The sequence below is a fragment of the Meriones unguiculatus genome, chromosome 7, assembly GCF_030254825.1.
Source record: "Meriones unguiculatus strain TT.TT164.6M chromosome 7, Bangor_MerUng_6.1, whole genome shotgun sequence".
NCBI classification, from domain to species: Eukaryota; Metazoa; Chordata; class Mammalia; order Rodentia; family Muridae; genus Meriones; species Meriones unguiculatus.
The window spans coordinates 91925860-91939397 of NC_083355.1; the positions used below are offsets into that span (position 1 = coordinate 91925860).

General features: G+C 43.7%; 1 protein-coding gene and 1 long non-coding RNA gene across 5 annotated transcripts in view; one reads left to right on the forward strand and one right to left on the reverse strand.

Moving 5' to 3' along the window:
• Positions 1-690: 690 nt before the first annotated feature.
• On the reverse strand, positions 691-7418 carry LOC132655279 (uncharacterized). 2 transcript variants are annotated; one of them, XR_009593034.1, is made up of 2 exons: positions 6885-7418; positions 691-4204 (listed from the first exon to the last, which is right to left on the reverse strand). It is a non-coding gene; the product is annotated as an uncharacterized LOC132655279 (long non-coding RNA). The 2 variants fall into 2 exon arrangements; XR_009593033.1 differs by having other exon boundaries at positions 6872-7418.
• A 7-nt stretch (positions 7419-7425) lies between these two features.
• The window catches only part of Ylpm1 (YLP motif containing 1), a 72107-nt gene continuing 65994 nt past the window's right edge, over positions 7426-13538 (forward strand). For all 3 annotated transcript variants that reach the window (XR_009593032.1, XM_021634181.2, XM_021634183.2), the window contains exon 1: positions 7426-8437. Coding sequence is in view for 2 of the 3 variants with exons in the window: in XM_021634181.2 (XP_021489856.1) it covers positions 7577-8437 (861 nt within the window). In the remaining variant the exon portion in view is untranslated. The remainder of the gene's footprint in view (positions 8438-13538) is intronic.

Genomic DNA, 13538 nt, shown 5'->3' on the forward strand with positions numbered 1-13538 from the left:
CTTATACACTTTTAATGTAGCAAAACGACAGTGTGAAGCATCTGGGGCAGGTGGATTTCTGTGGGTTCAGGGCTATTCTGGTCTATATAGTGCGGTCCAGAACAGCTAGGAATTTTTTTTTTTTTTTTTTTGAGGCCCTGTCTTAAAAAGAAAGGAGTAAATTTTTTTTTACTTCATTTAGTTAGAAAGGGAGGAAAGGATGTTTGAGTAATTTTGGGTTTTTGTTGTTACTTAGTTTGCTTTTTTATGGCAGGGGGCATTGGATTATGTATGCCAGACTGGCCTTAGCTTCCCTGTGTATCAGAAGATTACCCTTGAACCCCCAATCTTCCTGCTTCTACCTCCTTCATTTTGGGATTACAGGCATGCACCACCACACCCAAGGTATATGGGGGGCTGAAGATCAAATCCAGTGCTTGCTTTTTTGGCAAGCATCTTACTAACTCCAGCTCCTGTTTGAGTGAATCTTAAGTCAGTGAGGCAAGGCAGATGAGACACGGAGCAGACTGAGCAGAAGCATGGAGACATGGATAGTACCGTGGAGGACATGAGTATGTTGGCCTGCTCAGATAACTGCCAGAGAAATTTTATGACTTGGTGTTTTGACATAAGACTTCTGGGGAGAGGAGACACACAGGTCAGGGGTGATAGGGAGCCCAGGACAGACCAAAGTGTGGATGGCATCAAATCCAACTTGATGAAACTGCACTTTATTGGAGTTACTTACAGGAATATGGGTGAGGGGTTACAACTGTGAAGCCAAAGCCCACCCCAGCACAGGTGACAGCTCCCCAAAAAAGCTGGGAACCTGGAGCACACTGCACAGCCTGAAGGCAGCTCAGCAGGTTGGAGAGTTGCCTCAGTTGCTTTGAGCTCTTCTAAGTAGCTCAGCTGGTTTCTACTTTCGGTTTTCAAGACGTGGTTTCTTGGTGTAGTCCTGGCTATGGTGGCATTTGCTCTGTAGACCAGGCTGGATTACAAATTCAGAGATCTGCCGTCCTCTGCTTTCCTTAGTGCTGTGACTGAAGGCATGTCCATAGTGCACAGCTGGTTTCTTCAGTGTGCTTGTCTGTCTCTGCTTCGGCTCACCACTTTTTGGCAGCAGGAGTCTAGGGACTGAGCTCAGGTCCTTGAGCATAGAGGCGAAGGTTCTACCACTGATCTACACCGAGTCTTTCTGGGGATTTTTGTTTTGTTTTTGACACAGGTCCTTATTCTGTAGGCCAGCATGGCCTCTAACTCTTGATTCTCCTGCCTGTCTCCTAACTCCTGGGAATAAGGTATATTCCACCACACCTACCTCATTTAAAATTTTTAAAGAACAGATTTAGTGCCTTTAAGTATATTGACCTAATAACTACCACCATTACCCTTTTTTCTATCTTCACTTTCCCAAACAGAATGGATATGAAGATGCCCATTAAATAACTCATATGCTTTTCCTTGACACCCAATTCTGCTTTGTCTCTATGAACTTGACTTTTCTAGATATAAGTGAAGTAAAATTATAGAGTATTTGTAACACACCGATTTTTTGTTTTTAGACAAGGTCTCATGTAGACCAACCTGAACACACCATGTAGCCAAAGAAAAGTATGAACTCCTAGTCTCCCCGCCTCTATCGCCAAGGGCTGGGAGTACAGGTGTGATCCATCATGTACTCAACATGATTACCAGTTTTGTTGAGGTAGGGTCAAACTATCCTGGAATTCGCTATGTAGACTAGGCTGCCCTCAAACTCAGAGATCTGCCTTCCTCTGCCTCCTCACTGCTGGGATTAAAACCATGTGCCACCACCACCTGGCTTTCAATATGTCATTTTAGAGAATAAAAAATTCAACTCATCTCAAATGTGATTATCATATTTCTCTGCTCTCGGTCTTAGTGAGAAAATGAAACCTTTCACCATTCAAACTGGGGGCTGCTGTATTTGTGTTTGTTTTGGTTTTTAGATTTTGGAGACAAGTTCTTCAAGGGACTCTAGCCAGCCTGAGCATGGCAAGCATGCCTCTGGCAGGCCTTGTCCTTCTCTCCCATTCCCTCTACCTTTCTAAAAACCGTGAGATTACATTCCTAAAACTAGACCCATGGTCTATTCCCTTACTTGGTTACTTCCTCCTCCTGAGCCTGACTACCAAGATCCAGCTCGGAAGGTACTAAAGTCCAGCAATCAAAAGCTGGACTTTAACATGCCCAATTAAAATTAAACACCTCATCCTAACATAGGGTTTCCTCTTTTACCTTTATAAGCTGCCATTTGCCTATGGGCCATGTCTGTTTCCTCTCTATTCAGAAACAGTCCTTTGGCCTCCTCAGGACAAATATCCCTGCCCCCTCTCCACTGTTCCCTTCCCCTTCACCCCTTTGACTTCCATCCTCTATCTCCTGTCTTCTCTCTCTCTCTCAATTTTTTTTTCCAGACAGAATTTTTTTCCAGACAGCACTAGCTGTCCTGGACTCACTTTGTAGACCAGGCTGGCCTCAAACTCTCAGAGATATGCCTGCCTCTGTCTCCGAGCACTGGGATCAAAGGCATGTAGCACCATGCCCAGCTCTGTCTTGGTCTCTTATTCCCTGAACTTTGTCCCTCTGGGGCAAATAAATCTCCTTTGAGCTGAGAGTTTCCTGAACCGATACCAATCCTTTCGGGTTAGACTCCCAAGGGCTGGCAGTACAATGTATGTGCTCCATAACAACACCTAGTTGTTTTTCAAATTCTCTATTAGATGAAAGATTCTCCTCTATTTCTTGTTTGTCATGTGGGTGCTGGGAGTTGAAGCCGGGTCCTCTGGAAGAGCAGCCAGTGCTCTTAACCACTAAGCCATCTCTTCAGCCCCCCAGTTACTGTTCTTAATGTTTTAACAAAACACCTGCCCGAAGTAACTGAAAGAAGCAAGGAAGGGTTTCTTTGGGGACATGGTCTATGGTCACAGTCCACAGAGACTGCATCGCAGCAGGAGCACCATGGGGCAGCAGTCAAGATGCAGAGGTGAAAGCTTAGACTTCACCTGTTTTCTTCAGTCAGGGACACCAGCCTAAGGAAGGATGCTGCTTGAAGTTGATCTTTTTACTTACCTTAAACCTTTTTGGAAACACTTAACAAATGCTTAGAGGTGTGATTTCTAGGTGGTTCTAAATCCTGGCAAGTTGACAGCCAAGAGTCACCATCCCAAGTCTCACCTCAAAAAGTTCCACCACAAGATGACGACCAAGTCTTTAGCATCTGGGCCTTTGGGAGATATTTAACATCAAAATTATAACCTGAGCTTTTACAAAGAGTCGTGAGAATTTAATCTTAACTTTATTGAAGTCTTCTGCATCTAAGATGGCAATTATATTATTTTCCCCTTTATTAACTACAGTATATTGCAATTCTTTTTAGATTTTTCAAAAGAACTTCAATAGAAAATATTAAGAATACAATTAACTGGGATTTCTGAGTTTGATAATGGTCTGGCTTTTCTTTTCTTTTTAACCATTAATCAAAAGCCAGCCATGGTAACACTCATGTTTAATCCCAGTGTTGGAGGACTTCTTAAAAACTCTTTTAATGGAAGGGGAAGAGGACCTTCCCTATCCGTGGACTTGCAATAGGGGCATAGGAGGAGATGAGAGAGGGAGGTGTAATTAGGAGGGGATAAAGGAGGGGGCTACAGCTGGGATACAAAGTGAATAAACTAAAATTATATATGAAAAATAAAAATTTAATTTAAAAAATCTTTAATTGTGTTTCTTTTATCTTTTTCTCCCTACTCCATCCCAATCCCTTCCATTAGCACAACACCAGGTAGGATAGAGAAAGGGTTAGTGGGAGAGGGCATGTAGTTCTGTCTTAGCTGCTTCCTACTGGTTAGGGTGTGGGGTTCTTTGGAGCCAGTCTATTCCTCATTTCAAGAGATCTTCAACTTTTTGTTTCACAACCAGGGAAGCAAGACCAGCATTGTTCTTTCTTGTCATTCCACTCTCTGGGTGCTGACATTTATTCTCTCAATGGAGTCTTTAGATTCAAACTATCTGCAGCTGGCAAAGAGCCCCTCTCAAAATCCACATGAAGCAAATAGTCTGCTGCTGTGGACCAGGTGAATCAGTCCACATCCCACACCTGGGACCAAAACAGAAACATGCTTATATCCACAATATCCCAGTAGTTGGTACTGGGTAAGCAGAGACAGGTGGATCTCTGGGTTAAAGGGCAGCCTGGAACCTATTAAACAAAACAAAACAAAAAAAGGGATCAGAAAGTTAGCTCAACAGTTAACCCTCATCTGGCCTCTGCAAGCACATGGGGTCCGGACATACAAATAGGCAAAATAGCCATATGCAGAAATTAAAAAACAAACAACAACAACAACAAAAAACTTATAATTTATTTAAAACAAAATAATCACACTTTGGTAAAATCTATTTCTTTTTTTCAAGACAGGGTTTCTCTGTGTAGCCTTGGCTGTCCTGACTCACTTTGTAGACCAGGCTGTCCTGGAACTCACAGAGATCTGCCTTCCTCTGCCTCCCAGGGTGCTGGGATTATAGGTATGTGACAACACATTCAGCTTTTTTCTTTTCTTTTTTCTTTAATATGAGACAGGGTTTCTCTGTGTAGCCCTGGCTGTCCTGGAACTCACTCTGTAGACCAGGCTGGTGTTGAACTCCCAGATATCTGCCTACCCCTGCCTCCCAAGAGCTGGAATTAAAGGTGTGCGCTACCACCACCCAGCTGGTAAAATCAAATTTTAAAGAGAACAGCACATTCTAATTCACCTTAAAGACTGGCACGCTGAGCAAGGAATGTTCTTATTCTTGTAGGAGTTACTTCATTACACTGCCCAGGTACCAGGGGTCTGTCTTCTGGAGGGATTTCAGCCACCGAGTCATTAGAAGAACCATGTTCTAGTCTTTTATTCTTTAATTACGTCTTCAATTGATCCTGCCACATTCAATTAATTTAGTTCCCTAACCCTTTGGGGTGGTCTTTTCCCTCCAGTTTGTTTACTTTTGGTTAATTGCAGCTCTCCTCTGCATATTCTTCACTCACGTTGTTTAAGATGCTCTGGCTGCCTGCATTTATACCAAGAGTAGCTCAGGCACCCTGAACACAAGAATATGCATCCTCATGGCAAGATCTGACCACCTTGCCTAGAACCAATGTTCTGGATTGTTTTGTTTTTCTCCAGTCTTTGCTTTCTGGGCTGGATCTTGTTATGTAACAAAGGCTAACCTGGAGAATACTTTGTAGGTCACTTTCAATGTGGAATTCTTCTGCCCCAGTCTACTGATTATAGGCACATGCTACCAAGTCCATTTTTGTAACTGTCGTTTTTAAAACAGGGTCTCATGTAGCTCATGGAACTCACTATGTAGCAGAGGATGACCTTGGACTTCTGATCGTTCTGCTTCCATTTCCAGGCTGCTGGGAAGGGATTACACTTGTGTGCCAGGATACCCAGTTTTATGAGATACTGAGGAACTGAACCCAGGATTTCGTGCATGGTAGACAAGCACTCTACCAACTGAAGTACATCCCAAGATGTTGTGTAGCAACACCTTGTGTAGAATCCTCTGAGATTCAAATATTCCTTCTCTTCAAGAGCTCCTTCAGGCAGAAAGTAAACTACACAAAATAGCTTCAGCAAGTCCCTGAAACAGAGCAGATTCACTAGGCTCCTCCCTCCCAGGAGTGAACACTAAAGATACCCAAGAGCCACTCTCAGACAAGCCTAGACAAGCCTGGTGGCTAAGAAGACTCTCAGACAAGATAAGCGGCCTGAAAGAAGCAGAAACCAGCTAAGCTGTCTGGAAGAGGTAGAGACCAAGTATTGGAGGTTGACACTCTCCAACCTGTTGAGCAACCTGCAGGTTGTGCTCTAGGTTTGCCAGCTTTTATGAGCTGGGGTTAGGTTTGTTGATGCAGTTGTCTTTGTTCCTGAAACTCCTCATCCATATTTCTTTGAAACATGGTTTCTCTGTGTAGCCTTGGCTGTCCTACTCACTTTGTAGGCCAGGCTGGCCTCGAACTCACAGTGATCCTCCTGCCTCTTGCCTCCCAGAGTGCTGGGATTACAGGCGTGTACCACTATGTCGGCCCATATTTCTTTAAGTAACTCCAATAAAAATTGTTTTATTGGACTTTGGTGTTATTCAAACTTTGGTCTGTTGCAGGCTCTCTCTCTGACTGAGTATAGATGTGTGTTGTATCCCCCTAGGAAAAGTCTCGTCAAAAAAACACATGGCTGTTTCTTGGGCTGGGACGAATGTGACTGGGTTGTAAAAACTACGTTTTGTACTTATGACATGCAATGTTATGTGTTTCTATGCTGCTTCAATAAAAGGTTAAAAGAAAAAAATTCCTAGCCCCACACCTACCACTCATACCTACCTGAGACAGGTGAAGATCTGGTTGCTAGGAAGAAAGCAAGGTCACATCTTCAAAACTGACACGTTCATATACTTAATAGTCTTAAAATTAGGCATTGCTTTTTTTTTTTTTTTTTGTCACTTAGCATTCAGTGTACCACTTCTGATTTTCTGCAATCACCCAAACCAAAGGACTTCTTTAATACCCTGCTACTAGGTTTCAGAAGATTAGCTTTTAAGTTATCTTTGGGTTTGCCTTAGGGGTTTGAAGATTCTCCAAAAAGAATTTTTTCCGAGTTAAAAGATTCAGCCTAAGATGGGCATGGTGGTGCACGCCTTTGATCCCAGCGCTGAAGCGCCATAGGCGTAGGATATCTGTGAGTAGGAGGCCAGCTGGTCTACAAAGCGGGTTCCAGGATAGCCAGGGCAGTTACACAGAGAAAGCTTGTCTTAAAAAACCAAAACTTAAGGGAAAAAAAATTTAAATCTAAACAATTACATTTCCTTCCTTTTACAGTACCTGTAGATGTTACCTGAAGAATCAGGGTCGTTTTCACATTCTTCCTTCAGAATCCATTTCCATTCTTCATACCATTGTTCCCAGACAGACTGTGGGTTGGCCGAGTAAAATCAATTTATTTAACTTGGAAGAACTGTCATTTTTACAAAAGTCACTCTTTTTTTACTCAGGACAACGGTGAGCCTCTCCGCCTTTCCAAGTTTAATTTTATTCTCAGTTTTCAAATAATTTCTTGATCTTTCTTACTACAGTTATTGCCTGTTTTATGCTGTTGCTGCTAACTGCGTGTGGAATCTTTCCTTTTTCCTCCATTCAAAACTGAACCCGTAGGGCGATAGGCTCTCTACCACTCCGTTTGGCTGTGAGACTCTATGGTTTCTTGGTTCTATGACAACGTTCTATTCTCGCCTACATTCCGAACCTGAGGGAAGGCGGCAACAACGAGCAGCCGCTCACGGGTCCCCTCTATCTAGCCTTTGTTCTCCTCTCGGTGCTACTGCGCAGGCGCAGTTGGCTCAGCACGGTCCCCGCCTTCCCGACCGCGGGCCCAGCTCGGTAGCGCCGGCGCACTGGCGCGCTCTGTTCACACGCTCCGCGGCCTGTAGGCGCCGCGAGTTCCGGCTGTCGCCGTCACCGCCGCTGCTCCTGGAGGTCGGTTGCGGCGAGTAACGGCGCCGGGACGAGCCCCGCGCTTTCGTTTCCGATATGTACCCGAATTGGGGCCGGTATGGCGGGAACAGCCACTATCCGCCGCCGCCAGTCCCGCCGCCGCCGCCAGTGGCGCTTCCTGAGGCCTCACCGGGGCCCGGGTACTCCAGTTCGACGACTCCCGCGGCCCCTTCCTCTTCGGGCTTCATGAGCTTCCGAGAGCAACACTTGGCGCAGCTCCAGCAGCTGCAGCAGATGCACCAGAAGCAAATGCAGTGCGTGCTCCAGCCCCACCACCTTCCTCCGCCCCCGCTGCCGCCCCCGCCGGTGATGCCGGGGGGCGGCTACGGAGACTGGCAGCCGCCACCGCCACCGATGCCCCCGCCACCTGGGCCAGCCCCCAGCTATCAGAAGCAGCAGCAGTACAAACACCAGATGCTCCACCACCAACGAGACGGGCCTCCTGGTTTGGTTCCTATGGAGCTGGAGTCCCCTCCTGAATCTCCCCCTGTCCCTCCAGGACCCTATATGCCCCCGTCTCAGTCGTACATGCCTCCACCTCAGCCACCACCCTCTTACTATCCCCCTTCCTCCGCTCAGCCCTACCTGCCACCTGCTCAGCCATCCCCTTCTCAGTCCCCACCTTCCCAATCCTTTCTGGCGCCCACCCCTTCTTATTCTTCCTCTTCCTCCTCGCAATCTTATTTGAGCCATTCCCAGCCCTACTTACCTCCCTCCCAGGCATCTCCTTCCCGCTCCCAGGGCCATTCTAAACCCCAGCTACTACCACCACCGTCCGTCCCTTCTGGGAATAAGACAACTGTCCAGCAAGAACCTTTGGAGAGTGGGGCCAAGAACAAGAGTGCTGAACAGAAGCAAGCTGCTCCTGAGCCAGATCCCTCTACAATGACTCCACAGGTAAGAAATCACCTGCCGGAGTCACATCTTTCACTTAGGCCTTACTTGAGCGGGCCTTGGGGCTTTAACCAACTAGTCCCTATCCCAATTCCAACACACAACGACCAGCTCATTCATACTCCAAAAGATACCTTAAGAGTCAGGCCTGAAAGCCAGGTTTTTAATTAACTGGATTGTTAAAAGAACAGTAAAGATAAGACTAGACACTTGTAAAGTAGTGGGTTGGCACTAAATGTATTTCTCAGATGTATGCCTTGGTTTTCTTTGACTAGCATTCTAGATTTACTGGAAAGAGCTTTGTTTTAAAATTGGTTTTAAACTGAGATTTTCATAGGAGAGGCAGTATAAAAAGGAAAATTCTCAAAGGGCTAATGTTTAAATGCATGATTAAGTTATTACCAGTTAATTTTTTAGAACAAACAAAACATGCAGGGGTTAGAGATAGCTGTCACTTTCCAGAATTGAGTTCTCAGCACCTGAAAGATGGATGTCTCATGAGTGTCTTAATGTTGTGAGTTCGTATGCACTACATAGGTCTCTAGATACTTGATCCTTTAAAATCTGTTAGTATATTTTAGGAATTGATTCATAGGTCACCATCTCTTGAAGATAATTTTAACAGATGGTTAACTTGCTGCATTTCATTGTTATTACCATTAACTCCAAAATAATAGCCTTGCAATTTGGCTGAGGTTTAAAAAAGAAAGTTTTGTGATAGCTTTTCCTGTAAGAGACATCCCTTTATGCATCTCTTTGAAGACACTTCTTTGCACAGAACATTTAAGAGGTTGACAGTGTTGCAGGAACCTGTGAATTTTCCGTTAGGGAAGATAGACATAGAAGCTGGACATGGTAATCCAGTATTTGGGTTACAGAAGAAAGAGGATGGAGAGTTTGAAGCCAGCCTAGCGACATAGTGAGACCCTGTCTCAAAAATAAATAAATGGGAATAGATTATCTGTTAGGGCTATTTGAAATACACAGTGATTACTTATTTACCATAAATTCACCAATAGAAAACGATAATCTTATGATATGCAAGCTCAGAGTAATAAAATTCCAAAAGATAAGTGATACTATTCTACTTTTACGGTGGTTTGGTATTTAAGAGAAGGGGATTCTGCACAGGAGATGCTGATAGAACAGTAGAGTAAGTGATTTTGGTGTCTTATATCAAGTTTTCATTAGCTCATCAGGATTATTTCCTCCAATTGCCCAGTTAGTTCAAGCCAAACTATGCCGAGTCTGCCTTTTTCTGGCCATGTAGAGAAACAAATGTGGTATGTTGTTGTTGTGCTTGGGATTGAACTCAGTGCCTTGAGTGTTCTAGTCAAGTGCTCTATCATTCAGCTGCAGCCCAGCTCTGGCTTTTTAAAAGAAAGGTGCATACCAGACTGCTTCAGTGTAAATACTCATTTATGAACACTGCTTGTAGTTTTCTGCTTCATCTGAGATGAACTTTTTTCAATGTTTTGAACGTTCGGTGCTTTTGATTCATGCTGAAAGAAAGTAATGGAAGAGTGACTTGAGGTCTGGGTATAGATCAGGCCAAGAAAGGCCTTGCCTGTGGCTGGGATAGAACTCATTTGGTTGAGTGCTTGCTTAACATCTCTGAAGCCATGGATTGTGTTTATCACACTGCATAAATTGGGCATGGTAATACAGACCTGCAGTCCTAACACTCAGGCAGTAGAGGCAGGAGGATCAGAAGTTCAAGGCCAGCCTGGGATGTAGAGGGAGGGGTGAGGCTCTACATGCCCTTGGCTTTCTTACCTCTGTGGAGTTTATCCCAATATTCTTAGTGTTCAAGGCACATCTCAAAATTCAGTCTCTGTGAGCCATGCATGTATTCACATGTGTGATTTGGTGCTGTATTTGTCTTCTTAATCCTCTGCAGTACCTAGGACAGTGCCTTGGAATTTGTAGACCCACTATAAAGATTTGTTACATAAGATTCAGAAGTTACCATTCTTTACACCTAAAGTACTTAGTTTTTTATTAGGTGATAAATATATATGCTTCTGTATATTTTTCATTAATTTTTGTTTTGAAAAATGTTATTTATTATTATTGTATATGATGGGAGTGTGGACTTGAACTGGCCACAGTGTGCATATAGAGGTCAGGAGATGAGAAGACAGTTTTTGGAGTTAGTTGGTGTTCAAAGGATTGCGTTCAGGTCGCTAAGATTGCTTGTCTTGTGCCTTTACCCACTGCCTCTAAAAAAATTTTGTTTTACGGTGAAAGGTTTAAGCATTATGAAGAGAAAATATCATGAATACCCATCATTCAAGTTGCTGTTAAAATTTTGATATAGTCTTTAAAGTGTTTTAAAGCAAATCGTACATCTTCTGCCATTTCATCATATTTTTTTCCTCTTTTTTTTTTTTTTTTTTTTTCCCATACTGGGATCAAGCCCCAAGGCCTTGTGCATGCTAGTTAAGTATTCTACTAGAAAGCTACATCCTCATCTCCATTGTTCATACATTCTTGATTAGGTACCTAATTGGTTTTTTGAAAGTCTTTTTTATTACGTTTTACCGCTTCTTGTGGGTTTGTGGCAAGTGTGAAGGTGTGCCAGTGTGCCACTGTGTGCATATGGGATCAGAGGACAGCCTGTGGGCGTGTGGCTCGCTCAAAGGTGCTCAGTCTGGCGACAAGTGCCTCTACCTGCTGAGCCGCCTCTCAGGCCTCAGGTACCTAGTTTCAAAAAGAAAGAAGAGGAGGGGGTAGAGGAGACCTTATCTTCTTAAAAAAAATAAAGCATAGTTTCGCTGTGTAGACCTGGCAAGCCTGGGGCTTGCTGTGTAGACCAGGCTGGTCTCCAGCTTGCAGAGATACGCCTTCCTCTGTTTCCCTCAAAGGCACGCGTCACCACGCTAGGCCAAGATCTTTTTTTAACACACATTGTACAAGCTTAAGGTTTTTTGGTTTTGGTTTTTTTTTTTTGGGTTTTTTTTTTATCAATCCCTTTAGATTTCTTCTCTGAATTCTAGCAGAATTCAGAGGAATTTCTTGTTAAGTTCTCCAGTTGTTTCCAGTTATTTTGTTGGTTTGTTCAAATTAAAATCCAACATAGGATAAATAGAAGATTCTTACTGTATAGAGTAGGGTTTCTGCGTCTGAGCACTATAACATTTGAGATCTCTTTGTTATGGGATGTTTTTCCCCGTGCGTTGTAGAGTGGTTACTAATGTCTCTAACAATGGCCCACTAGGTGCCAGTAGTGGTCTCCCAGTTTTAAGAGCCAGAAATGCTTTTGGACATTGCAAGACACACCGTCATAAATTCTGGAGGGAAGAGCCACCCTTCTTTGAGAACCCCTGAGGTACATTACTATTTACTATTTTCTCTTTTTCTACCTTATGCCCTGAATTTGATTTAAAAAAACAAACAAACAAAAAATCTGTCATTCTATAGAACATCCCACATTCTGACTCTGCTTCTATCTTGATACTGTGTCATTTTACTTGCTCTGAGTCTTCTGTTTTCTTTTTATAAATTAGAAATTAAAGCCAAACACTAGACTGAAGTTGAGAGGTGTTACCATGCTCTTTATTTGTACCCCTCCTGAGGGCCTGGTTGTCCCCTGTTCTGGTGAGCTTGGTCAATGGGTTTAGCGGGGCTAGCCTGGTCTCCTCACTGCTCTGTCAGTCTGATGGTGAGCTTGGTCAATGGGTTTAGGTGCGGCTTGGCTGGTCTCACTGTCCTGTCAATCTGATGGTGAGCTTGGTCAATGGGTTTAGCGGGGCTGGGCTGGTCTCCTCACTGTCCTGTCAGTCTGATGGTGAGCTTGGTCAATGGGTTTAGGTGGGGCTGGTCTCCTCACTGCTCTGTCAGTCTGATGGTGAGCTTGGTCAATGGGTTTAGGTGGGGCTGGTCTCCTCACTGCTCTGTCAGTCTGATGGTGAGCTTGGTCAATGGGTTTAGCGGGGCTGGGCTGGTCTCCTCACTGTCCTGTCAGTCCTGCATCTCGTGTTTCGTCTTGTGACTCACTCATTGATGGTCTTTGTGTGAGTAATCGTTTCATTGATGTTTTCGGCAGTGTGATTTTGAAATCCCCTCTGCAGTTTCTTAGTGTATGGAATTATGTAAAGTAAATTTTAACTTATGAACTAGAGCTATTTGATTGGAAATACAGTTTGTATAGGAAAGATAGGGCAAATACTTTACTGTTTTCCATTTTTTTTTCTCTAAATACCAGAGTAAAGCATTGATAATTTAATGGAATATTCTTTTTTTGAAGAGTTAGTTTTTCTGTGTTTAATGGGTTGACTAGTTGATTAAAATGCATAGTAGTCTTTTCAATGAGTTGTGGTTTTGTTTTTTTCATTCTCCAACTAGCTCATGTAAAATGATTTCATTGACTGTAGGCTTTAGAGGTGTCATTTAATGTGAAAATCTGTGCTTAGTACTATAGATAAAATGGCGAATGACATAGATGTGGTACTTGATGTCATTGACTTTTCTTAATTTTTTTTAATTTCTATTTATTTTTTTAATAATTTTTATTTTGTTTATATTAATCACAGGTTATTTACTTTGTATCCCAGCCATAGCCCACTCCCTCTTTCCTTCCCAATCCTACCTTCCCTTCCTCATCTCCTCTATTTCTTTTTTTAAATTTATGTATTCATTTTACATTCCATTTGTATCCCCCTCCCTCCCGTCCTACCAATCCCACCCTCTTTCCCTGTTTCCTTCTCCTCAGAACAAAAGGAGCCCACCAACAACAACAACCCACCCCAGCACATCAAGTCATATCAGGACTGAGCTCATCCTCATCCACTGAGGGTCAGGCAAGGCAGCCCCATTAGGGGAAAGTGATCGAAAGCAGACAACAGAATCTGTGCCATACACAGCACCCGCTCAACTTGCTAGGGCACCCACATGAAGATCAAGCTGCCCATCGGTTACATATGTGTAGGGGGCCTAGGTCCAGTCTGTAAGTGCTCTTTGGTTGGTTCTTCCATCTCTGTAAGCCCCCATGGGCCTAAGTTAGTTGACTCTGTTGGTCTTGTGGTATTCTTGTCTCCTCCTGGTTCTTCTCCCCAACTCTTCCACGGGACTCTACCTAATGCTTGGCTGTGAGTCTCAGCAT